The sequence below is a fragment of the Paroedura picta genome, chromosome 4, assembly GCF_049243985.1.
Source record: "Paroedura picta isolate Pp20150507F chromosome 4, Ppicta_v3.0, whole genome shotgun sequence".
In the NCBI taxonomy this organism is placed as follows: Eukaryota; Metazoa; Chordata; class Lepidosauria; order Squamata; family Gekkonidae; genus Paroedura; species Paroedura picta.
The window spans coordinates 11,481,283-11,506,793 of NC_135372.1; the positions used below are offsets into that span (position 1 = coordinate 11,481,283).

A 25,511-nucleotide genomic window follows, 5' to 3' on the forward strand; every position below is an offset into this window, starting at 1 on the left:
TTATTTCTAGACCCAGGATGGGTGCAGAGATATCAGCCAGGTAATCTGAGCTGGAGACTCTCAAGTTCTTTGCTGGGGAAGGGCTTCCGGACCTCCAAGAAGACAGGGTCAGTTGAGGGTATGTGGGAAGTGGGGATTGCCAACTCTGACTTCGGAGATCCCTGGAGATTTGGGGGGGACACAACCTTAGGCAGATGGCATATGGGGTTCAGCTCCCATTTCTGCAAGGGAAAAGGCTGTTCTGACCGAGCAGTAATATCGGGGCTCTCTCAGCTTCACCTCCCTCACAGGGTGTCTGTTGTGGGGAGAGGAAAGGGAAGGCGACTGTAAGCCGCTTTGAGACTCCTTCGGGTAGAGAAAAGCAGCATCTAAGAACCAGCTCTTCTTCTTCAGTAATATCAGGGCTCCCTCAGCCTCACCTCCCTCACAGGGTGTCTGTTGTGGGGAGAGGAAAGGGAAGGCGACTGTAAGCCGCTTTGAGACTCCTTTGGGTAGGGAAAAGCGGCATCTAAGAACCAACTCTTCTTCTTCAGTAATATCAGGGCTCTCTCAGCCTCACCTCCCTCACAGGGTGTCTGTTATGAGTAGTAAAGGGATACACATATTATAATGAGCATAACCACGCCCACCACCTTGCATACTAATTAACCTAGTTGCATAACTACACCCCTGACATCACCGGAAGTGGCATCATCATCATCCCCCCCCCGGTGCCCCCTGCCCTGGAAGTGCCGCCATGTCATCACGCCCCTTGACGTCACCAGAAGCGCCGTCATCATGCCCCACCCCATGCGCCCCCTGACCCGGATGTGTCGCCATTACATCACACACCCCCTGACAACACCGGAAGCGGCACCATCCTGCCCACTGGACCCTGCCCCCGAAGTGTTGCCACCCCCCACCCCCTGGAAGTGATGATGTCATGCCCCCACCTTCTGCCCCCTTTGCCCCCAGGAACAATTTCCACAGACCATGCTCCCACCGGAAACGCAGCCATCTTTTTACATTCAGTGACATGCAGCATTAGACCAACCCTCCCTACTGCGTCACAACCAATGGGAATGACCATGTGTTCCCTCTAGCAACATGCCCTATCACCTCTGACCAATAGCAAAGAGGCTGGGACAGCCCCCCAAAGAAGTGATTTTAGGAAAGAAGCCACTTGTGCTAGCAGACACTCACCACTGCTCTTGTTGAAACCATACACAACACGGCTCTTGCTGAAAACATGGAGACTCCTAGCAGGCTCCTAATACCTGCTACCCCACCACCCATGCTGAGACCTAATGCTGCCATGAGGTGCCTGGTATTTAACCTCCCTACAGCAACTACAGGTAGCTTTGATGGGCATGTTCCCACTCATTTTGTTTACTGGCCCCTCAGTGAGGGGGTCAAGATGGCCAAATGCCCTACAACTGCAGAGGTAAATGGCCTTGCAAACATAAAAAGTACGCTACCATCTTGGGGAACCCATCCTGTGGCAGGCCATCTTACAGATGAGGTGGACTTGGGGATACCCAATCCTCTGCATTGCATTTACCAGAATCCTGTTGAGGAATCTGAAGATGAGGAAACTCAAAAGGACACAGAAAATGACGAGGCTTTTAATGAATCCATGGAAATGGAAGTCAAAGCATTCAATGCTCAGGTAAACAGGTAAAAAAAAGTGTTTTTGTTTGTGGGTGTATAATGAAACCAGGGAGTCTATTGAGGAGTTCCATTACTTACCAGTTGTTTCTTATTGTTTTATTTGGACAGCTTGATGAGCGCTTTATCCAGGCTTTTGGCAATCTGCACATGTTAATGTGAACCTCTCTTGACATCATTTAACAGGTCTCATAGCATAGCAACCACTATGGTAACAATGGAAACCCTGAGTCGCAACCAAGGATTATTGGGTTTGACATAGGGAAGGCTGCTGCCTCTCATTTTTAAAAATTATATTATCAATGTAATACAAATATCATTATTAGTGCAGCCATCATACAACATACTGTCTTGGGTAAACCATTTATCACCCTAGGGTTGTCTATAATAACTGCAAAGGAACTTGTTTTTAAAGAACTCTTTATTAAGTATTTGCCATACACATAAAGAAAAAGAAAGCCAAAGAAGAAAAATAAAAGGAGGGGGAGAGAATGAAATAAAAATGGATTAAGTAAGACGGGAGAGAGAAAAATCCAAAATAAAAAATAGAAGAAAAAAAGGGGAAACAAGAATCATTTCTTATTATCATTATATATCCTCAAGTGAATGAGATCAATCTTGATGATCTTATTCCAATAAATTCTTTGGTTCACAATGATGACTGTTCTTTCTAAAGACAGACGCATGCTTGTAGATGTTCAGAGCAAACTGTCTATTCTGTTAGCTTGCTTATATTTCAGAGGTGTGTTTTTAATAACATTTAATATTAACAAAAGTGAAACATTACTATAATTGTGGCAATAGTTGTAAAAACAGATTGTTCGTTCACTCTCATCATCATCTTCAACCTCCTCCTAATCTTCCTCCCCAATTTCAGGCACTTCACTTGTACCCTCTGTTCCAGTGGGGTTCTCAGATCCTGTTGGTTTTGAACTGCTGGTCTTGGAAGTTCCTTTTCCTGCATCTGAACACTTTTCCATAATGGACTTTTGAGAAGAAGTAGAAGGTGGTGCTGGTGGAGCAGGAGCGGTAGAAGGAGCAGGAGAATGAGAAGGTGGTGGAGGAATAGGAGGCACCAGTAGTTCTAGTGTTGGTACAGATTATGGTTTATCAGGAGTGGATTCTGTTAAGGATGGTCTTGCACTGGTGAAGCTGCGTATTTTCTCGTCTTCATAGTGCAATTTGTCCACCTTGTTCTTTACTGTTTCACATAAAGGCTGGTCCTTGAGTTCTCCTTCTCCGTCGACACAGAGCTTGATCTGGAATGCTCTTCATCTGGGGTGGATTTCTTAAATCTTCCCAGAAAGCTCCTATCTTTGGGAGCAGAACACTGAGAGCAGATCTTAATCAGGCAGATAACAATGATAGCCATGAGTATAACAGTCAGGGAAACAGACAGGACCATTTTATTTCTGTACCCATGTTCTGTACCCATGTTCCTTGCCTTGCTGGCAAAGACTTCTCCAAGTCTCTTGAACTTGCCGTAGTCATATCGGATACATTCTTGGAAGGCCAGAAATACGACTTCCACAGAGATGAGGTCTCACTGACATTTTCACTGAAAGGTTTCATGAGAAGGCCTGTTCTCTGATATTTCCAGGATGTCCCACAGGACAACCAAATATCCGGTGAGAGCTCATTTAAAGAGAGTTCTGAGTTTATGGTTAGATTTTTCTTCTCCTGTAAGAATGCTACTTCTGCTTAGCAGCTTGTCCCATAATTCCTTTTTAGTCATAAACTGCACTCTGTGTCCATTTCCCAAGACTGCCACAGTGTTTCCCTTACTAGAGAGGCTACTCAAATCATTGTTGTTCTTGTCCTCTGTGATGGAGCCTGTTGGGTTGAGAGCATTAAGCAAGGAGTCTGAAATAGACCATTTCCTCGAAGACTGAAGTGCTTCTCAACAAAACCTGAGAAAGGAAAGGGCCTGCTGAGAGTCTACGCCTTCCATGAGTTTCCTCTGGCTTTCAACCTTGTTGTGTGACTCAAAGATGCTGGGCTGGGCTTCAGACTGCGTGGTGGCCTTTGCAAACTCTTGTCCATCCCTCACATGTCTGAATAGTGCGGCCTGGCTTCTTTGGTTTATTCAAAGCCAGTTTTCTCTCATTATTTTTCTCAGAAGTCTTTCCTGATTGGATGCCTTATCTGGAGATTCCTGGAAGCCTTGGGCAGAAAGTTCATTTTGAATAGTTCCTTCTGGAGTCCCTTGGAGTAGTTCCACGATTTTTCCTTTGAGTGCGCCCTCCAACACACAGGCCAACAGATAAAGTATTTTCAACTGCTTTTTGTCAGCCCATTTTATATCCAAGGGCTCATCTCCTTTCATCTGCATGACCTGTTTGACCGATTTTAACAAGTTAAACTTGAGAGCAATGTTGGAGTAGTTTTGGGCTGGTGCCAGCATGTCACTGTTGGGTTCAGCACTCTCCAGCAAGTAATTGTGCCGTTCAGGTATGATGCTAAGCAGGTTGTTACTGTTCAGCTTCCTAGCTTCTAATATTGTCATGATGCCATTCGAAAGTTCTTCCTTTTCACACAGAGTTCCATCTATGGCACATGACTTGGAGCAATCCAACTTGATAGTCTCAAATGAAAGTTCAACGTTCTCCTTAATGGAGCAAAGGCAGCAGGACATCTTTCTGGGCAATATAAGCGTTTGCAACTGCAGCGAGGTCTGCAGCAGGTTCTCCAATGTCTTCGGTGTCACTTGGGTGGCACCAAGGTCTAGGAAATTCAGCGAAGGCAGACACACAAAGCTTGCCCACAGTGATAGCTGTGCAGTCTGCAAAGACCTGCTCAGTGGTGTAGACCTTGCTGATATGGTTTATGTTGTTGTTAGATGCGAAGTCGTGTCCGACCCATCGTGACCCCATGGACAACAATCCTCCAGGCCTTCCTGTCCTCTACCATTCCCCAGAGTCCATTTAAACTCACACCAACTGCTTCAGTGACTCCATCCAGCCACCTCATTCTCTGTCGTCCCCATCTTTTGCCCTCGATCGCTCCCAGCATTAGGCTCTTCTCCAGGGAGTCCTTCCTTCTCATGAGGTGGCCAAAATATTGGAGTTTCATCTTCAGGATCTGGCCTTCTAAGGAGCAGTCCGGGCTGATCTCCTCTAGGACTGACCGGTTTGTTTGCCTTGCAGTCCAAGGGACTCACAAGAGTTTTCTCCAGCACCTGATTTCAAAAGCCTCAATTCTTTGACGCTCGGCCTTCCTTATGGTCCAACTTTCACAGCCATACATTGCAATTGGGAATACCATAGCCTTGACTAGATGCACTTTTGTTGGCAGGGTGATGTCTCTGCTTTTTAGGATGCGGTCTAGATTTGCCATAGCTTTCCTCCCCAGGAGCAAGCGTCTTTTAATTTATTTACTGCAGTCCCCATCTGCAGTGATCTTGGAGCCCAGGAAAATAAAATCTGTCACTAGTTATGGTTTATACCCATCTCTTATTTTGGATACTACTGGTGCCCCTTATGGGGCTGGATGGCTAGATGGCGCTCAAGGGCCTTGCCCTACCCTCTGCCGCAACACCTTGGAAATCCTCCACTGCAGCAGGATCACCTCCTGGGTTCCACCTAATTCCTCTTCCCAAGCCAGGAGTTCCTTCTCATCCTTTCACATACTTGGACTTTACTGGGAATGCAATTTTGTCTATCAGAAAAGAAGTATGGGATTCCTATCCATGGGCTGAATACTTGATCGTCAGGGCCAACAGCCATCTCTGGAAGGCTTGCATTCCCTTACCTACTTGGACTTATCACACAATAAAATCCATATTATCGAGAGGAATGCATTTGAGGTCATCACGTTCCCGGAGATTATAAACCTCAGCGGTAATATAATCGACCAGATCGCAAACTTTCGAAGTCTGGCATGGCATGCAGTTTTTGCTCACAGTAGATCTCAGCCACAATCCCCTGACAGTCATTCAGGATTCTAGTTTTTACAGTCTGCCTTCGCTGAATTTCCTAGACCTGGCAGGGGCCAGAGGGCACAATGGCGCCGCTTCCGGTGTTGTCAGGGTGTGTGTGGCGTAATGGCGACAGATCCGGGTCCCTTTACTACTACTGTTGTGGGGAAAGGGAAGGCAAATGTAAGCCGCTTTGAGCCTCCTTCGGGTAGAAAAAAGCAGCATATAAGCACCAACTCTTCTTCTTCAGTAATATCAGGGTTCTCTCAGCCTCACCTCCCTCACAGGGTGTGGGGAGAGGAAAGGGAAGGCAAATGTAAGCCGCTTTGAGCCTCCTTCGGGTAGAAAAAAGCAGCATATAAGAACCAACTCTTCTTCTTCTGACATGACCATATGTCCCTAGTCATAACACCCGAGAAATGTTTAAAATCTCCGAAGCAGGGCTGATTTGGCAGTCTGGCCAGCCCTCTTCCACATGATCTTCCTCTTGTGCCCTCCAACAAGCGTCCAGAACGAGCCGGCATTTTCCCACATGGGTGACATTGTCTACGTGCTTCGCTCCCACCTGGCACCCGAAAGAGTCCAGGAGTTAGTCTTTCTCAAGATCAACTTGCTGGCTTTTGACTTTCCAGAAATGGGCTATGAGGAGGACTGAGGTGAGCACAGAATTGCTGTGACTGCATCTCCTCTGTTCTGGGCTGCAGGGTTGAAAAACTCTCCCCAGGCTTAAAATCCTGTAGACAGAAGCGGCAGGGCTTACTCCCCCCCCCCATCCCCACCGCTAATCTGGAAATGTCTCACTGCAGACAGAGTACCAAATGTAGCCCCCCCTCCCCAGTCACCAGAAGCCGCCCCCAAATGGGAAAATGCCTCCCAAATCAACTGCAAGCCTTAGAGCTCATGTAAACACAAAAGAAACCATCCGTTCTCAGGGGGTGCCCAGGAGTTTATATGCATGTTATAGGAGCCAGGGGTGAAGACAGTGGTTGCATGATGAGCACTTGTTGTAGTGGAGATCTGGAGATCTGGGTTTGATTCCCCATCTGAGCGTTCAATGTGTGCACATTGGGAGGGTTTGTTTAACTCACAGAGCAGTTCTGTCATCTCTCTCACGGTGTCTGGCGTGAGGCGAGGAAGGGAAAGCTGCTTTGAGACTCCTTTGGGTAGTAAAGAGCTGGGTATAAAAACCAGCAGCTAGTCTTCCTCTTGAGTGTTTTTGTTTTGTATGTTGGGGTGAGGCTGGAACGGAGAGCCTGGGGTGATGGCAGCATGGATTCAGTGCTTAGGCCACTCTGAGCTTCTTGGTGCACCTGCTGATCCTGTGGAGGAGGAGGAGGAAGGTGTCCATGTGACGCTACCGCCCTCCCCACTTACCAGTAGCAGGCATTCCCCCCCCCATGTGGTATTTTGTGGGCCTCCAGGTCTTCCATGGAGGCTGGCATCCCTAGGCTACTAGTGGTGCTGTGAGATACCCCCCCCCACAAACACCTTGGCAGGCATCTCCCCCCCAGGGGAATTCAGATGAGCTCTGTGTGGATTTCAGTGGGTTTCCAGTTCTGATGTGGAAGTTGGCATCCAGGTATTGCTTGGACAGCCAGCCATGGCCATCCCCTGCAGCTTTGGCATGCAGTATCCCTTTCCCCCCAGGTGAGGTGATGGGAATGAGAACTGCTCTCTGTATGAAGATGGACGACAATTCCTGTTTATACCAATCATCTCCTGCCTGGAGGGTGGCATCCATGTGAGTGAGTCTCCCCTCTCTGCGTTGGCATATTTCAGGTTCCTGCCATCTCCGTGGGGTGGGGGGGTTTGAGCAAGAGGCTCCAAACGTCCAGGGTAGCTGCAGAAACCTTCTTTACCACTGCATCACAGAGTCTGTTCATATTTCACTTCCAGACCACAAGCACCCCAAGACCACGTTCACACCACAACTAGTTCACACCACAAGTGCATCTCCCACCCAGCATGCGACCCAGATGTAGAACTCCGCACTCCCCCTTATTGTCCTCATTTGCCCACTTTCCCAGCTTGTTCAGATCTTGTGCAACTCTTTCTCTATATTAGAGCTCGTTGAACTCTGGGCTGTTTGCTACTCCTCCCAATCGGGTGCGATCTGTAAACTTAATCTGCAAACCACGCATACCGATAAAATACCAAGACCGCCCGGGGGGGGGGTTACCAGCTCTGGGGTGGGAAACTCCCGGGGATTTAGGGGGCGTAGAGCCCCCACCCCCCCTCCGGAGCAGCCCGATCTCTGCGGCGGGGAAGCGAGCTGCCATTCCGGGGGATCTCCAGGCCCCACCTGGAGGCTGGCACCTGATTCGGGCGGCTTTCCGTCTTGCAGGCGGCGCAGTCCCGCCGTGGTCCAAGCGCCGAAGGGAACTAAGCCCCGCCCCGCCCTCGCCCAAGCCAATCACGTTGCAGAATAGCACGCTGCCCGCCGTGAAGCCACACGGCGACGTCACGCAGGCCTGGCGGGGACCTGAGCTGGGGGTCCTTGCGGGGACCATGTGGCTCCCGGGTGTTTCCCGGCTCTGCTTGGGAAGAAGAGGCCGCGTCCTTGGCAGGTGCGCCTTCAAGCTGGCGGCGAGGGGAGGGGGGGGTCTTGGCTGAGTCCCTTGGCGTGAACTCCCCCCGCCAGCCTGCCACCATGCAGGAATCGAGCCGGGTTTCTCCATCTTCCTTTGATCCCAGGGGGGGGGGGGGCGGCGTTCTTTGCATCGAGGCGGGGTGGGTGGGGGCCTTGGAGCAGCCCGGGCTGCACGGAGGAATTTTCGTTAGGTAATACAGGGGTAGTCAACCTGTGGTCCTTCAGAGGTCCATGGACTACAATTCCCATGAGCCCCTGCCAGCGTTCGCTGGCAGGGTCTCATGGGAATTGTAGTCCATGGACATCTGGAGGACCACAGGTTGACTACCCCTGAGGTAATAGGCTTAGGTGAGTGGCTGTGTTGGGCTGCAGTAGCAGAACCTCGGAGCCTGAGTCCAGGGGCACCTGGAAGACCAGCACAGTTTCATTCCAGGTAGAAGCTTTTCGCATGCACAAGAAAGCGTATACTCCGAATTAAACTTTAGGCTATTCCGCACATGTAGGATAATGCACTTTCAACATGCTTTTGCTGCTGGATTTTCCAGTGCAAGACCTGCTTCTGAAGTTTATTGAAAGTTCATTACTTGTTGAGCGCGGAATGCGCACTAGTTGGTTTTAAAGGTGCCACTAGACCCAGACTTTAATCTTTGAATACACATTTTGTAAGAGCTGCCTAAATAGCTATTTTTGAAAACACCTTAATTTTTAACTTTTTTTAAATTTATATTTCACTTTTCTCCTTGATCAGGTATGCAGAGTGGCTTTTCACATAGTTCTCCTTCCGTCTACTTAACCCCCCATAGAAGTAACCTTGTGAAGGCGGGTAAAGCTGAGAGACCGCAACAGACGCAGGGCCGCTGGTTGAGCAAGTGAGGGATTTGAACCCAGGTCCTAGACCAGGGGAGCCAAACTGTGGCTCTCCAGATGTCCACAGACTACAATTCCCATGAATCCTGGTCCTACACGGACATAACCCCCTCCACCACATCAGTCAAGAAAGCCATTTAAGCAGCCTGGCACAGCATTATCCTGCCTATGACTCTGTCCCATCATGCTTTTGTCCTCACGACAACTCTGTGGGGTGGGGTGGGAGCCCGGAGCTTCCTGCCTGAGAGGGGCTTTCAGTCTGCATTGCCCAAGTCCCGGTCTGGCACTGACACAACACCCCCCTGGGTCTGGATAAAGCGAGCAGTTTCTAATTGCCTGGACAGATACAGGAAGTCCGTGAGCGGCAGTTGTCTGGGCCGTCTCTCGCACACAAGCCCCTTGGCGTTTGGCAGGCTTCTTGGGGGGCCGGAGGGTTTGGGGCAGTCCCCCAGGTGTCCTGTGATATGTTCTCTCTCTTTGCTGTGCCCGTTGCAGGTGGTGCAGCCAGGCTGCCGAGAGGGACACCATTTTCGCCTTGTCTTCTGGCCGAGGGAAGTGTGGCGTGGCTGTGATCCGAACCAGCGGCCCTTCCAGCCGCCTGGCCTTGCTCCGCCTGACGGGGACAGAGGAGCTGCCGCTTTCGCGATCCGCTGCCTTGCGCCGGATCTATGACCCCCAATCCTCGGAAATGCTGGACCGTGGACTTGTTGTGTGGTTCCCAGGTTAGGAAACAAAAATGAAACCTCCACGCTCTTGAGGCTGGTCTCAGGTGGTCGGGGCAACACATCCTGTTGGGGAGGGGCCGTTGCTCACTGGCATGCTGAAGGTCCCAGGTTTGATCCCTGGTGGCATCTGCAGTGAAAAGGACCAGGCAGGAGGGGATGGGAAAGACCTCTGCCTGAGACACTGGAGAGGCCTGTGGCTTAATGGTAGAACCTCCACTTGGCCTGCAGAAGGATCATGGGCCTGACTCAGTATAAGGCAGCTTCTCCTTTTAAAATTCTCCTTTTGCTGCTGGACTAAATACAGCAAATTCTCAGGACTGTCGTGCTGCTTTTCAGGGCCGGGCAGTTTCACGGGGGAGGACGTGGCAGAATTCCATGTCCACGGTGGCCTAGCTGTGGTGAGCGGAGTTCTGAACGCGTTGGGTAGGTTTTATTTTCCATACGACAACTTTTTAAAAAGAAGAAGTGGCGCTTGTACCCAGAATTAAGCTTTGCTGGTCTTCAAGGGCCCCCTGGATTCAGACTTTGCTCTGCTGCCTCAGACCAGCATGGCGACCGGCCTGACTATTTAAAAAAAAACTATACAGAATCCACACTTAAATGGTGGGCTTTGCTGCCCCAGCATCCAGTGATAGCCACTGAGTTGGCTTTGAAAGGGGAGTGGCCAAACCCACGGAGGGTGAAGCTCTCCCTGGCTGCTGGTCATGACAGAGGCCTCCTCCCTCCCACCCCAGAGGCCGCCCTGGTGTTGGGGGGCACGGGCAGGATGGTGCCGTTGCTGCTTCTGGCTTCTGGGGACAGGAGAAGGTGGAGCTTGGTGGGCCGTTGGCGCAGTCCAGAAGGGCTCTTCTTATGGCCTCATGTTCTCGTTCTTCCCCTTGAGAGAAGCTTTCTTTCTCGTTTCAGGAGCCCTCCCTCACCTGCGCCAGGCAGACCCTGGAGAGTTTACCAAGCGGGCCTTCCAGAACGGGAAACTCGACCTGACGGAGGTTGAGGGGCTGGGGGACCTGATCCATGCAGAGACAGAAGGCCAGCGTCGGCAGGCCTTGCGCCAGATGGAGGGTGACCTGGGCAGGCTCTATCAGCACTGGAGTGATGCTCTCACCAAGGCAAGGCGGGCGGGTGGCAGACAGGGTTCCCCCTAATTCCTCCCTCCCTCCCTTTCTCCCTCCTTTCCTCTTTCTTTCTTTCTGAGCGGAGCAGTTCACATTCTGAGTGGAAGTGAACTCCTGGGTTCCGGCCCTGGGTCATGGGCATTAGCAAGACCCTGCATGGCCCTCTAGTGCTCTTGAGTGGGGCTCCCTGTGCCAATGAGCAGCTGTGCCCCCACATAGCTGAGTGGGAGCTCCGGTTTCAAGGGCAGAACACCCCCAGAATGCCCGTGGTCCAGTCCTGACCATTCCGGAGGGAGCTTGTTTAGAATAGCAAGGCAGAAATAGATGCTCTATCTTTGCAGTTCCATCAACCCCCAACAGTATCTCCTGCTGGAGGAGGAGGAGTGGGGAATCGAACCCAGCTCTCCAGATTAGAGGCTGCCGCTCCTAACCCCTGCAGACATCCACTTTGGCAACAGAGTCCATGCAAAAAATTTTCCCTGCTCTTTCCTGGCCCCATTATCTGATGTCTGCTTTCACCATTCTCGTCACAATATCTCGGTGAGGTATTATTATTATTATTATTATTATTTTTTTTTCAATTTATTTCCCACCACTCCCTAAGCGGTTCGTGGCAGGTCACGATGTCATAAAACCCCATTGAAACTCCCATTAAAAGACTTAAAATCCATCATAGAATCATAGAATCATAGAGTTGGAAGGGGCCATACAGGCCATCTAGTCCAACCCCGTGCTCAGCGCAGGATTAGCCCTAAGCATCCTAAAGCAACATGGCGGAAGCAAAAAATCCCCTTCCTACCCCCATTGCTAAGGGGAGGCAGAGAAGAAGGAGGTCAACGATGTTTAAGAAGCCTAGGGGGGGAGCCATTGATGTACCTCGCTGACCCCAGCCTCAACCAGGGACCTGGTGGAAGAGCTCCGTTTTACAGGCCGCACAGAACGCTGACAGCTCCCGCAGGGCCTGCAGCTCACCCGGGAGCTCATTCCACCAGGTAGGGGTCAGAACAGAGAAAGTCCTGGGCCCAGTTGAGGCTAGGCACGTTTCTCTGGGGCCGTGAACAACCAATAGATTTCCCCCCGTAGAGCGTAAGGCCCTGCGAGGGGCATAGGGCGAAAGGCGGTCCCTCAGGTATGTGGGTCCCAACCCGCGTAAAGCCTTGAAGGTTAGAACCAAAACCTTGAACCGGATCCGGACAGCAATTGGCAACCAATGCAGCTGCCTCTGCACAAGCTGGATGTGGGCCCTCCAAGGTGTGCCAGTGAGGACCCTAGCAGCTGCATTTTGCACTAGCTGAAGTTTCCGGATCAAGGACAAGGGTAGGCCAGTGTAGAGCAAGTTACAGAAATCTAATCTGGAGGTGACTGTCGCATGGATCACTGTGGCCAAGTGGTCGGGGGACAGGTAGGGCGCTAGTAGCCGGGCTTGGCAGAGATGTAGGTTAGTCTGAGAGTTGGGGGATTTTAAAAATTCCGTTCTAGAGTGCAATAATAACCTTTCTACTACGTCTTCAGATCCCCAGTTGTTTAATTCTCTAATACATTTTGTTGCAGAGAGACTTCCTTTATTTAATCAAAACATTTCCATGATGCCTTTCCATCCGAATAAGTTTCTCAAGGCCACAAGTATAAAACCATTTCAGTATTTTAGAAAGTATTTATAAAGTAATTCAGCAAAGATATATTTATTTTTCCGTTTATTACCCACCACTCCCAGTTACAACGCTTAAAAACCCCACTATAAAGTGCATAAAGGATCCCTGAGAGGGGATCTGATAACCATCTTCAAGTATTTAAAAGGCTGCCATATGATGGAGCAGAGTTCTTTTTTTTTTGCCCCGGAGGAAAGGACCAGGACATTAATTCAAAAGAAATTCCATCTATACATCCGGAAGAAGTTCCTGACAGTTAGAGCGGTTCCTCAGTGGAATAGGCTTCCTTGGGAAATAGTGGGTTCTCCATTTTGGAGACTTTTAAACAGAGGCTGGATAGCCATCTGGCGGAGAGGCTGATTCTGTGAAGGTTCAAGGGGGTGGCAGGTGACAGTGGATGAGCAATAGGGTTGTGGGTGTCCTGCACAGGGTCGTCCTGCAACTCTGTTATTCCATGATTCTATAATTCTGTGGTGATAGCCCAGCCCATAACGATGAACTTGCTGGGCCAGAGGGTGCATGTAGATTTTAAAAAGCAAAAGGGAGAGCACCTTGTGGGCCTCCATAAGGGAGCCGAAAGGGGTGTGACATCTCCCTCCCACTACAGCCTTCTGTGTCCGGTACTGGAGAAAGGAAATCCACCACTGCAGGGCTGTCCCGACCTTTTGCGAGAGAGAAGTTGAGTCGCTGGCGGAAAGCTTAGGATGAGGTCTCTCAGGAGCTCTCTCTTGTGAATGCCCTGGAAAACCTTGGATACTTCCTGGAAGGAAGTCTCCGTGGGGATGCAACTGACCTCTCCCCCCCCCCCACACACACATGTGTTGGAACAGCATTTTGAGCAGGTTCTTGTGGCTCAGGCACAAACCGTCCAGCCACAGCAGATCTGCCCATCAGGAGACGTGGGTGAGGGTATGCTCCTGTGTACAAGTTCACAGCTTTGGACTAAGATGGTGAAGCTTTGGTGGGGAAGTTCATATCCCCAGTCCACGACAGATGTTTGCTGAGTGACCACGAGCCAGGCACCCTGCGTTAGCCTGCCTCGCCTACATCACAGGGCTGTTGTGAGGATGAGGAGATGCGAAGGCTAGGTTTGCTGCCCATGCCTATAAAAACGTGCTAAGTTTTAGGGAGCTTGAGATCCAACTTTTGCTGCCACAGAGTAATACAGCCACGGACAATATTGAAAGCCTCTCCTGGAATCCTGTCTTCCTGTTACCCCCTGGTGCGACTGAATATTCCTGGGTGGGTTTTTGCAAAGTCACAGCTGATTCACTTTGTGGTGGCTTCCATCTTCCGCTGGGTTTGGTCAGCCATCAGAATGTGGGTCACAGTGGGGAGGAGTGGCCCGGATTGCCCATCCAATACTACCTCCCCATCTGTGAATCCTTGATGCAAAGAGCTGTGTTTGTGTGTGTGTGTGTGTGTGTGAGAAAGAGAGAGGCAGAGAGTGAGATGGTGTGTCTCTCCCCCCTTGCAGAAGTAATTGTGTTAACCCTTCCCTCCCTGCAGGCCCTCGCCCACATAGAAGCCTACATCGACTTCAGCGAAGACGACAACATTGAAGAGGGGGTTCTTTCCCAAGGTGAGCCCCTTCCTTCCTCCCCTTTCCTTCTTCCTCCCCCTCACACACCCCATATGAGCCAGTGTGCTGTGTTGGCTGAAGAGCAGCAGACTCTATTCTGGAGAACAGGGTTTGATTCTCCACTCCTCCACACGCAGCCATCTGTGTGACCTTGGGGCAGTCCCAGTTCTCTTAGAGCTGTTCTTGCAGATCAGTTCTCACAGAGGCCTCTCAGCCCCACCTATCTCACAGGTGTGAGAAAGGGAACGGTGTTTGTAAGCGGACTCCTTTGGGTAGTGAAAAGCGGGGTATAAAAACCAAATTTTCTTCTTATCCACCAATTACAGCAGGGGTAGTCAAACTGCGGCCCTCCAGATGTCCATGGACTACAATTCCCAGGAGCCCCTGCCAGCGAATGGCCACTCCTCCTTATATATTTTTTAAGTTGGCTGAACAAAAACAGCCCCACAGTCCGAATCATGGCACTGCAGTGGCCTTTCTGCTGTTTGCTGCGGAGGCAGAATGGGGGAGCCGATGGAGGAGGGCAAAAGTCATCAGCCAAGTTTCGTTGCAGTGGAGGCCACAGTGGCGCTTCTGGAGAAGGAGCTGACGGTGCATCTGCAGGACGGCCGGCGTGGGGAGAGGCTGCGGGATGGAGTCCGCGTCACGATCGCTGGGCCAACCAATGCCGGCAAAAGCAGCCTTCTCAACCACCTATGTGAGTGGGGAACAGCGTCCAGCTGTGAGGTCGATGTTGCCACCAGCTGTTTTAACGCTCCGTTTTACTTGGGGGGTGGGTGGGAGGGAGCGGAAGCCGTTCAGCCTTACCGCAGGGCACGCTCCTCTATCAGCTTGCAATGGTCGACAGCCATTTCAGCCGTGCCTAAGAAGCTGATGGAGGTGAACAAACTGACCCAAACTCGTTTCAGGGCTGCTGGTTTGGTTCGGGAACACCGCAAACTCCGAAGCTAGATATCAGGAAAAATATTTTTCACAGTCAGAGTAGTTCAGCAGTGGAATAGGCTGCCTAAGGAGGTGGTGAGCTCCCCCTCACTGGCAGTCTTCAAGCAAAGGTTGGATGCACACTTTTCTTGGATGCTTTAGGATGCTTAGGGCTGATCCTGCGTTGAGCAGGGGGTTGGACTAGATGGCCTGTATGGCCCCTTCCAACTCTAGGATTCTAGGATTCTATGAAACGAGCCGGTTTGTGACCATCCCTTTCTGCCCTGAAGGTTCATTTTGCTTGTTATCACCTTGCATGGCCTCTGGGTGGCAGCATGAGGCTGTCGATGTTGGCTGTTCCATCGTGTTGGGCGCTGCCTTTCCCCCCCAGCATGGGCCAGCCCTGGGGCCCCCCAGCTCAGCCTTGCCTCCTCCTGCTGGGGCCGTGGCTCTGCGGCAGAGAAGCAGCTTTCCCAGCTGACTGAGGCCTTGACCTGGAGATGCCCAAAGTTATGCCCGAGCTGGCTGAAGTTGGGGTGGCCAGGGTACCAGCCTTGGGGTTCCCTTCCTTAGACTCTGCCAGCATTTCCCTCCCACTTTGGGGAAGAGAGTTAAGCCTGGTGCCAGCCTGAGACTGGAAGGGGGGCAATTTAAGAGGGGGGGGGAAATACATCCTTTCCTGTCATATTAGCTATTTATGAATTCCTGGTTCATGACACGAGGGCAACATTTGAGTCTGGTGGCCCCTTTGAGAACAACATTATGTTCCACCCCTGCTCCTTTCCTGAAATGAAGGAGTTTTCTGACCCTTCACATTTGAAATTTCCTGTTTAAAGTTGGCATCAACAGAACAGCACAGAATCCAGCTGTGAAATCCCAAGGAGGGGAAGAGGGAGGCTTTTCTCATTTCTCTAGAAGCAAGACTGGAAATTCTGCAGATCAGTGGGAAGAGATCAGGGAATGCTTTTTAAAGCAAGCTTCCAGTCACTGAGCAAGTATAAAACAAAGGTTATCTGTATGTAATAATCTACAGCTTTAGAGAACCACAATTCTTTTGAAAAAGATGTTGCTTGTGTCTGCACAGTAAACAAATATGTTTGTTGTCAAGAATAATTTTTCCACCATCAATATGCTGTAGAGCAGGGATAGTCAAACTGCGGCCCTCCAGATGCCCGTGGACTACAATTCCCATGAGCCTGGCAGGGGCTCATGGGAATTGTAGTTCATGGACATCTGGAGGGCCACAGTGACTACCCCTGCTGTAGAGCATTCAGTGCTAGAAAATAGAACTAGATAACTGATTTAGTTCTGTTACGCATGTACGAGACTGTTCCTGTTCAACTCGTACACTTCCTTTGGCTTTCTGCTAAAGTAAATGTTTTCTGTGGTGCAATTAAGCTTTTTCCTGCTTCCCCAGAGGAGAAAAGTGAAGATACATATGCTAAGGTAGCATAGATCCAGATGGGAGGCTATGTTAATCGGCCTGAAACAGGAGAAAAGAGCCAGAATCCAGCAGCACCTGCAAGACTAACACAAAATGTGACCGGGGGGGGGCATTTTATTTATTTTATATTTATAGACACCAATCCTGACACAGCTGTCGATTTAGGAGTCCCTGCTGACTTCTTCCGATAGGTCAAGATGGAGGAGGGGGGGGGGACATCTGTCTGGAGCAGACGAAAAAATCCAGTGGCACCTTCAAGATGAAAACAATATGGAGGGGTGGGGGAGCTTTTGTGTTCTTTTCTACTGTTCGGATGCAACATTTTCCATTTCTCTTTCTCTAACATCAGGTACATTTGCGATTCATCTGGTAGGAAGTTACAGCCGTTATAAATTGTCCTCAGCATGCCAAATGTTACTATTTTGCATGCTAATCATGTTATAAATTATACACTTAACAGGGAAGCTGCACTATAAACGTAGGCTCGATTAGGAAGGCGTATGTTGAAATTCCTTCCGGATGGCTGTTTGTTTTCCCCTATGCCTTAAAAAAGAGCCTCTTGTGGCGCAGAGTGGTAAGGCAGCCGTCTGAAACCTTTGCCCATGAGGCTGGGAGTTCGATCCCAGCAGCCGGCTCAAGGTTGACTCAGCCTTCCATCCTTCCGAGGTCGGTAAAATGAGTACCCAGCTTGCTTGCTGGGGGGTAAACGGTCATGACTGGGGAAGGCACTGGCAAACCACCCCGTATTGAGTCTGCCATGAAAACGCTAGAGGGCGTCACCCCAAGGCTCAGATATGACTCGGTGCTTGCACAGGGGATACCTTTACCTTTAAGCCTTAAAAATTCTGGGAGAGGGCCGTCTGAGCCCTGGCCTACCTGTGAGCGTGCTGGTCTCCCCCGCTCTGCTTCCTGCCAGGGCAGGGGTGTGGTGGTCTCTCTCCCATTCCCCAGGATCCTTCTGACTCTGTCCTTTTCCTCTAGGCCAGAAGCCGGCAGCCATTGTCTCCCCTGTGGCAGGGACCACCCGGGACGTGGTGGAGGCGGCACTGAACATTGGGGGGTTCCCGGTGGTGCTGAGCGACACGGCGGGTCTGCGGGAGACTGACAGCGACATTGAGAAGGAGGGCATGATCCGAGCTCGTGAGAGGTGAAGGGCATGGAGGGATCTCCGGTTGCTGAATGGGCCAAACCAGGGGTAGTCAAACTGCAGCCCTCCAGATGTCCATGGACTGCAATTCCCATGAGCCCCTGCCAGCATTCGCTGGCAGGGGGCTCATGGGAATTGCAGTCCATGGACATCTGGAGGGCCGCAGTTTGACTACCCCTGGGCCAAACTCTCTGTGCCGAGCATTTGCTGAAAGCCAGGATTTGAAAACCTTCCAGCTGGGCCCCTCGGTCTTCTTCTGCATTTGAAGCAAGGGCCAGATGTTGAGCGGCATCTGCCTCTAGGCTTGGGATCTACATTTGTTTTTTTGAGCCTGCAGGCACCTTTGGAATTCTGACAACGTGTGTGGCGGGGGCAGACACAAAATGGCTGCTACAGGAGATGAAGCCAATCACAAAATGGCTGCCGCAGCTTCCCTCCAGTCATATAGGAGCTCCCACCAGCGCAACATTTTGAAAACTTGCACAAGCCATCAAATCTCCAGTGGCCGGTCGGAACCCTTGCTGGACACAACCCCTCCCAGGCCTCTCCAGTTTTCTAAAAATACTTGGTGGGCTCTAGCAAAGGCCATGGCTACCGTGGGGGGCCCTGCACTGGATGCTGACTAGCTTCAGTGTGTTCCCAGGTCTGGTAAAGGTCCTGGGAGATCCAGGCCAGGCTTCCCACTTTTGGTCACTGGCCTCTAGAACAGGGGTAGTCAAACTGCGGCCCTCCAGATGTCCATGGACTACAATTCCCAGGAGCCCCTGCCAGCATTCGCCGCAGTTTGACTACCCCTGCTCTAGAATGTATGTATCTCCTTAATAACATTTTGATAAGCCAACCTTTTCCAGTCATCTGCTGGTGGTGGCTCACAAAACAACGCAAGATAAATTCCAGCTGTTAAAAACCCAAAGTCTGCCTGGCTCTGACCAGGGCCTTTTGGGTCATGGTCCCCAACCATGGTCCAACTCTTAGATCCCATTCAGTTCCAGGCCTTCTGATCAATGCTGTTGAAACCAGAGTAGGTGGACAAAAAGAGCAGTAAAAGGAAGGGGAGGAGGAAGTGTGTGTGTGGGGGGTGCAGGGCTGATGGAATTATCCATCTTTCTATGCCTTGAGTTGGGTCCATGAGGAAGAGCTCAGTTGGGGCAGTGGGTTCGTCTGGAGGTAGCTGCCAGCAGAATGCCAATATTGGCTCCAGTTGTGTAAATAGAACCTCCAGTTTAAGATGTAGTCTACCTTTGAATGTTAGGTGCTGACGGGCAATGATGAGGTGGGCTGCTGCCTTCCTGGGGCATCCATTTGGGGCACTGTGGGGCATGAGAAGTTGGGTTTGGTCAACATTTGAGGCAACTCTTTTGGACTTCTGCAAGCTTTGGAAATGAGCTGCAGCCATAATCCCACCTTTGTTGGTCTCCGATTGGGGAGCATAGTGGTGGTGGGGGACAAAGCCCTGACTTGTCTTTCTGCGTATCCACAGGGTTTGTAGCGCTGACCTCATCCTAGCTGTGCTGGATGCCGCAGAAATGGCCCCACAGCCTGACCAGCTGCTGACCGCTCTGCAGGGCATCTTGTTGCCTGCCCAGCCGGACGGGGCTCAGCCGACCCTGCTGGTGCTGAACAAATCCGATCTGCTCAGTGAGCAGGACCGAGCCAGACTCCTGGGAGCCTGTGGCCAAGCGGACCTCCCTCCTGTTTGCCTGCTGTCCTGCAAAACCAGAGAAGGACTCCCCCGGTTCCTGGACACATTCAGCCAACAGCTGAGCCGCATGTGAGGAAGGGGCAGGAAAGGGGTGGGTGTGTGGGGAAAAGGCCCTCCAAAGCCTACAGCACGTACAGTTTACTTTGTATTTTATTAAATCTTTATTCTCCTCCTTTTCCTTGGGAGTTCAAGACGGCTTACATCAATAGTTTAAAAGATTGAAGTTTGAGTCCAGAATTTGAGTCCAGAGGCACCTGTAAGACTGAGGGAGTTTAATTTCAGTCTTTTTAAACTATTATTGCATTTTGAGTATAAGCTTTTGTGCGATTAGATTTATTTGTAATACAACTCCAAGTCAGCTATAAAACTGACAACTTTTAAAATTATAATCAAATAAATTACCCCAATGAATAGATGCTCAACAAAAATAAATACTTACAAAACAGATGTACCAAACAGACTAAAAATACAGTAAGGTTGGTTTGCTTATAGCAGGGGTAGTCAAACTGCGGCCCTCCAGATGTCCATGGATTACAATACCCAGGAGCCCCTGCCAGCGAATGCTGGCAGGGGCTTGTGGGAATTGTAGTCCATGGACATCTGGAGGGCCTCAGTTTGACTACCTCTGGCTTATAGCATGACACATTTCCCTTAAGGGAGAGGATGATCTTGTAATAAACTCCTGCCTAAAGTGGTCGCCTGAAAAGCACATACCTAAAAGGTAAAGGTAAAGGTATCCCCCTGTGCAAGCACCAGGTCATGTCTGACCCTTGGGGTGACGCCCTCCAGCGTTTTCATGGCAGACTCAATACGGGGTGGTTTGCCAGTGCCTTCCCCAGTCGTTACCGTTTACCCCCCAGCAAGCAAGCTGGGTACTCATTTTACCGACCTCGGAAGGAGGGAAGGCTGAGTCAACCTTGAGCCGGCTGCTGGGATTGAACTCCCAGCCTCATGGGCAGAGCTTTCAGACTGCATGTCTGCTGCCTTACCACTCTGCGCCACAAGAGCGCATACCTGGTGGGCTCCAATTCCCCAGCTTTTGTGTGCCTGTACAGAGCATGCAGAGGTTGAGTCAAGGGGCACCTTTTATAAGCTCATAGCATTCAACTCTGTTGGACTTCAGCATGCTCCTGGACTCAAGCTTTGTAATGCTGCTTTAGGACAACATGGCGGTCCCCCTGAATCCAAGTAAAAAATATTTTCGGTTTAAAGATGCCCGCCATTTGGACCCCCTCCAAAGACCTGGCAAACAGGCCGGCCTTGCAAGGCCTCCTGAAGATCTCCAGAGAGACGTCCCCCCTCCCCTCTTCAGGAGAGGTCTAGAAGGTTCCCCCAGCATGGGGGGATGGCCAAAGCAGACCTGTGTGAGGTCCCTGGTTGGGACACAGGGAGATGTGGAAGGAAACGGCCCTTCTCCACTATTTAATAAAATGTATGTGCCTTTTGCATTCATAGCCCTGTGTCGTTTAGCGATGCCTGGTCCTAAGGACGAGTTCTCCTACAGTGACATCCTTTGGATCCCTGGACAACTCTCTCTCTCTCCTTTCTCTCTAGGTGTGGTGACCCCCTGCTGGGCTCCCCCAGCCCCACACAGGCACGCCACCGGCTCAGCCTAACCAAGTGCTTGGGGGCCTTGGGCTGCTTTGGCCGGCACCGGAACCTGGATCTGGCCCTAGCCGCTGAGGACCTGCGCCAGGCCCGCCGATTCCTCGGGCAACTGACCGGGCAGGTGGGGGCCGAGGAGATCCTGACTCTCATCTTCAAGGACTTCTGCATTGGAAAGTGAGGGGGCCAGCCGGTCAGACAGCGGCTCTTGAGGCCATCGCCTGGCAGGCAGTGCCAGGGACTCAGCCGGGGGCTGCCTTCCGAGGCCTCAGCACCTGCAGGATCTGAAGAACTTGCAAATGAGGAATTGGACGGGGGCTGAAGTTGCATCCTGCAGCAAGAAAGAGGGGCTCCCTGACACCACTGAGGTGGTCCAAAGCACCTTTGAGATGTCGAACGCCCAGGATCTCTGCGGGGGGGCTTTTTGGTTTAGGGTAGAAGAGAAGAGGGGCAGATGCGGTGCTCAGCTGCCTGGCACTTGGCTCAGGACAGATAATGAGAGGGGACACTCATGCCAGGCCTCACAAGCGGGGGCAGGGTCTTAAGGCTTCGTTCCTTTTTTCAAAGCGGTAGTATGCATGGAGGACAGTGGCTCAGTGGAGACTCCATGTTGAGAAGCAGTCTACCGGTTGTTGAGTAGCAGAGGTCTGTGGCCTCAGTACTTTACTTCTGGGCTTCTTGGCGTCTGCTCATGTTTGCAGTCATAACGCCTTCCCTAAAACCTTCTAACCTAGTGGTTGGCAGTCCCACAAGCACTGCGCCCTTGACTGCTGCAGAGCCTGGGTGAGACTTTCGGCCTTGGGGCCTGGCGGGCTCAGAGCAGGGCTCTGCAAATGGGTGTCCCCCCCCCCCCCCCAGTCCCATGTTGCTGGCCACGGAGGTAAGGCGGGAGCCGTCTTTGAAAGCCTCTTTTTCCTGCCTGTCGAGAGGTGAGGAGCTTTTCCTCTGCAGGCGCTGAGAGGGAGCCAAGGGCAGGAACTGGGGTGGGGTGGGGGCTTCCTCTTGCAGGCGTCTCCCAGCCCATCCATCAATGGGAAGCAGACGTTTCCTTGGGGGGGGGGGAGAGGCAAGTGGATGCCCCCTCCCCCTCCTCTGTTCCAGTTAATGAGAACAGAGCCAGGAAGACTTGAGCCCTGGATGAGAGAGGGTCAGATTGGGAGGGGTGGTGGTGGGGAGCGCTTGGGTTCAAGTTAAGGTTGCCAGCTCTGCCTTGGGAAATTACCGGAGATTCGGGTAATGGTGCTGGGGGGTGGGGTGGTGTGGGGGGGGCTTCACCCTCTCCTGGACTCTGTGGTCTGCTGTAGAGTCCACCCTGTGAAGACGCCATCTCCTACAGTGGAAGATATATTGTTACTTCAGGAGATCTCCAGGCCCCACCTGGTGTTTGGTAACCCTAGTTCATTAGACAATCTCAGTGGCCTTGAGCATTACTTACCTTGCAGTGCTGGTCTGAGGAATCAGCAGACAGGAGCAGGCCTGCTCCCTGAAGCACCTAAGAAAAGCAGGGCGTGACCTCTGTGTTTTGAAGGGCAGAGTCTAGAGCAGGGGTAGTCAAACTGCGGCCCTCCAGATGTCCATGGACTACAATTTCCAGGAGCCCCCTGCCAGCGAATGCTGGCAGGGGGTTCTGGGAATTGTAGTCCATGGACATCTGGAGGGCCGCAGTTTGACTACCCCTGGTCTAGAGGCCCAGCAAAGGATTCTCAGTTTCTTCTGATGTTTAATTTAATACTTTCAGTTAGGTTTGCTTCCACAGCACCCCCCCCCAAAAAAAAAAAAACCAGAATTTCTGAACTGCCTTTAAACGGTGTGGTTTCCTTGCAACTCTTGATAGACTCGCTGGCCAGGCACCCTTCCCTGGGAGTCAGCTCATTGAGTAAAATGGGACTTCTGCGTAAAGCTCTTGAGGATGGCGCCCTGGGCCCAGGTTACAGATTTGGATATTCTTCATTTCGATCAGACTTTTATCCCCAATGGTGACCCAATGCATCAGTCACCTCTTCCTCCATTTTATCCTTGCAACCGCCCCTGGGAGGCCTGAGTCGGTGGGGTGGGCATCTGAATCTGGGCCTCCAAGATCCAAGCCTGGCGTTCTAACCACTAGGCAGCTGTGGCTGTAGCAAGGAGGACGTTGCTTTGCTTTGAGCCGAAATCTGAGAGGCCTTGGATGTCAGCAGGCCTTCTGGCACTCCACGTAGGCCTTGAACCCGGTGTGGCCCTTCAAAAAGACTTGCTGTGTTTCCCCAGAAGGAGCGAGAAGCAGTCTCTGGTGTCCCCAGTTGCGGAAAACAAGCTTGTAAAAATGATTTAAAGTGACAGAGAAGGAAATCTGCCAACCCTGAGAAGCAACCCCCCCCCCCTTTAAAAATAAAGTCTTGCGTGTCTGTGTGTCCGTGTCCCATTAAATACATCCTGGCCTTGGAGATTTGTTTGTTCAACCCAAGCCAAGAAGGAAGGTCTGGAAATCTGACAGCCGTTTTAGGGAGGGAGGGGCACTCTGTGGAATATACCGAAAATGTGAAAGCAAGTATTCAGAAGGGAAAATACAGTCTGTACGTCGCTCAGAAGGGCCATGGCTGATTTGGATGTTTGGAAGGTGAAAATGCTGAATCTTTGCCAAGAGCAAAATAGTTCATGACACACGTTGTGCAGCGGGGGTTGCGCATGTGTTTTGTGCTCCTTAAGAACGTCAGAATTGTGGGGCTTGGATTTGCCAAAAATTCCATCCAGCATCCTGTTTGCGGCTGGGGACAGCTAGGTGGTTTTGGCAAGCCCAGCCCAGCGGGACAGGAAAGCCCCTCCTGACGTCTGTTTGCGTAAGCCGAGGTAGGCTGCGTGTGAACATGGAGATATCGATGGGACTCCTGAATGGGGTCAGATTTGACATTTGTTTGGGTCCCTAAACTTCCCCGCTCGTCCCCCCGGAGAGCCCTGTGGAGCGCTCGAAACAGTCTGTGCCAGCAAACTCTTGCTTCTATGCCCCACTTGGATGACCCAGGCTAGCCAGATCTCGGAAGCAGGGTTGGTTAGGATAGCGATCCCCAACCTGTGGGCGATGGACCACATGCGGTCCGTCGACTAATTGGAGGTGGGCCCCGAAGGTCACCTTCTCCCCCCCCCAGCCCTTTACAACACACCTTGGGTGTCCTTGTCTCCCATCACTCCCAGATGGGACTATCTCGTTGCAGAGAAACAAGCTCAGGGTTCCCATTGATTTGTCATTGTCATAAGTTAAAATTTCCATGAAAATAAAATGTTCCTTCTGTTCCTTGTTGTGGCGTGTCTGTATCTTATTTTTGAAGGGATGTTTAAACATTACCATAGCGATCAGAGAGCGTTAGGGCAGTGGTTGAGAGTAGAGGAGTTGAGTGGTCACCGTTGATAAAAAGGTTGGGGACCACTGGGTTAGGAGACTGAGGAAGTCCCAGGTGGCTCAGCAGAGGCAGGCAAGGGCAAACCTCTGCTATCTTTGTGCCTTGAAAACATGGCAGGGCTGCCCTCCATTTTCATCCACCCCATCTCTTCCAGGGTAGCCCAAGCCCCGAGATCTAGCTGGAGGTCCTGGGGGGAGAGGCTGGGGGCTGGAGGGCAGCAGGGATGGTGGTCTGGAGTGTCTTTTGGTCATCTTATGGAGAATTTTCCCCCTTCTAAAAAAAAGGAAGGGTTGTGTGGATGAGCCATCAGAAGGGTGTGGTTGGTCTCACCTTTGGTTCTTTCCCCCCACATTTAACATTTGGCATCAGCCCTAGTCTGGCTGGCACAGGCTGACCTGATCTTATCAGTTTCCAGAAGCCAAGCAGGGTCAGCGCTGGTTGGTGGGGGGAGAGGAAGACCAGGCTGGCTCAGCAGACGTAGGCTCATCTCCTGCCTTGAAACCCCCCATGAGCGGTCTGCAACTCAACGGCACGTTTGGCCAACACAAGGGAGTGCTAGGAAGTCAAGGCAGAGCTCACTCAGCATCACGGTTGCATGTGGGGACTTTTGGAGGGGTGGGGGTTGGGGGGAACTTGCTTATCTGTTTGTCACATCAGGTCCTTTTCTAAAGAAGGAACAATGTGTGTCACCTTTCCTGGCCAGCCTGTTCTTCTGCCGGGATTGAGTTCTCACACATGGCTTGACCTTCCCAAGTGAGTTGAAAAGTCAATTATTCCTGTGTGACTAACGCCAGCTGCCTGGCGTGCCAAGGCTGAATTGCAGAATTGAAATTCCTATTTCTCCAATGCCAACCTCCCTCAGCCTTTTTACCATTAAGGAAGCCCTGAAACTTTCTCCAGGCATCAAGAAACCCCAGAAGTGGCACAACCATGCGGAATATGATTTGAAAGTACAGCTGTGGACATGCCCACCTGGGCCTCTCTGCCTTGTTGTTGACGGGGAACCTGGTTAGTGCCTGTGTTAGTCCCGTTAGAGCCGTCAATTCCTTGTATATCAAATATGATTCAAAATGGAATTCCTCAGGCACGTAAAGCCAAACCAAATATTCATTTATTCTTCTAGTAGTCAATTCTCATTTGAACACAATCAGAACGGGATCCCGGGTTACTCAATTCCCCGTTTTCTCAGTGATTGTGAGACTTCCAATATTTCCGAGTTACAGCGTA

At 51.2% G+C, this 25,511-nt stretch overlaps 1 protein-coding gene across 2 annotated transcripts; it reads left to right on the forward strand.

Moving 5' to 3' along the window:
* The first annotated feature begins 8,007 nt into the window (after window positions 1-8,007).
* GTPBP3 (GTP binding protein 3, mitochondrial) lies at window positions 8,008-24,184 on the forward strand. Of its 2 annotated transcripts, XM_077331900.1 has the most exons (9): window positions 8,008-8,130; window positions 9,516-9,742; window positions 10,082-10,168; window positions 10,652-10,854; window positions 14,019-14,091; window positions 14,645-14,788; window positions 17,438-17,603; window positions 19,084-19,374; window positions 20,860-24,184. In XM_077331900.1, exons 1-9 carry the CDS (start codon window positions 8,072-8,074, stop codon window positions 21,089-21,091), a joined length of 1,482 nt encoding a protein of 493 aa, XP_077188015.1. In that variant the 5' UTR covers window positions 8,008-8,071; the 3' UTR covers window positions 21,092-24,184. The 2 variants fall into 2 exon arrangements, with proteins under 2 accessions (XP_077188015.1, XP_077188016.1); XM_077331901.1 differs by lacking the exon at window positions 10,082-10,168.
* The last annotated feature ends 1,327 nt before the right edge of the window (window positions 24,185-25,511 follow it).

Coding starts and splice junctions, on each gene's coding strand:
- GTPBP3 (XM_077331900.1), top strand. CDS start 8,072: ATGTGGCTCCCGGGTGTTTCCCGGCTCTGCTTGGGAAGAAGAGGCCGC. Junction 10,855..14,018: donor GGAGTGATGCTCTCACCAAG/GCAAGGCGGGCG, acceptor CCCTCCCTGCAG/GCCCTCGCCCACATAGAAGC. Junction 17,604..19,083: donor ATGATCCGAGCTCGTGAGAG/GTGAAGGGCATG, acceptor GCGTATCCACAG/GGTTTGTAGCGCTGACCTCA.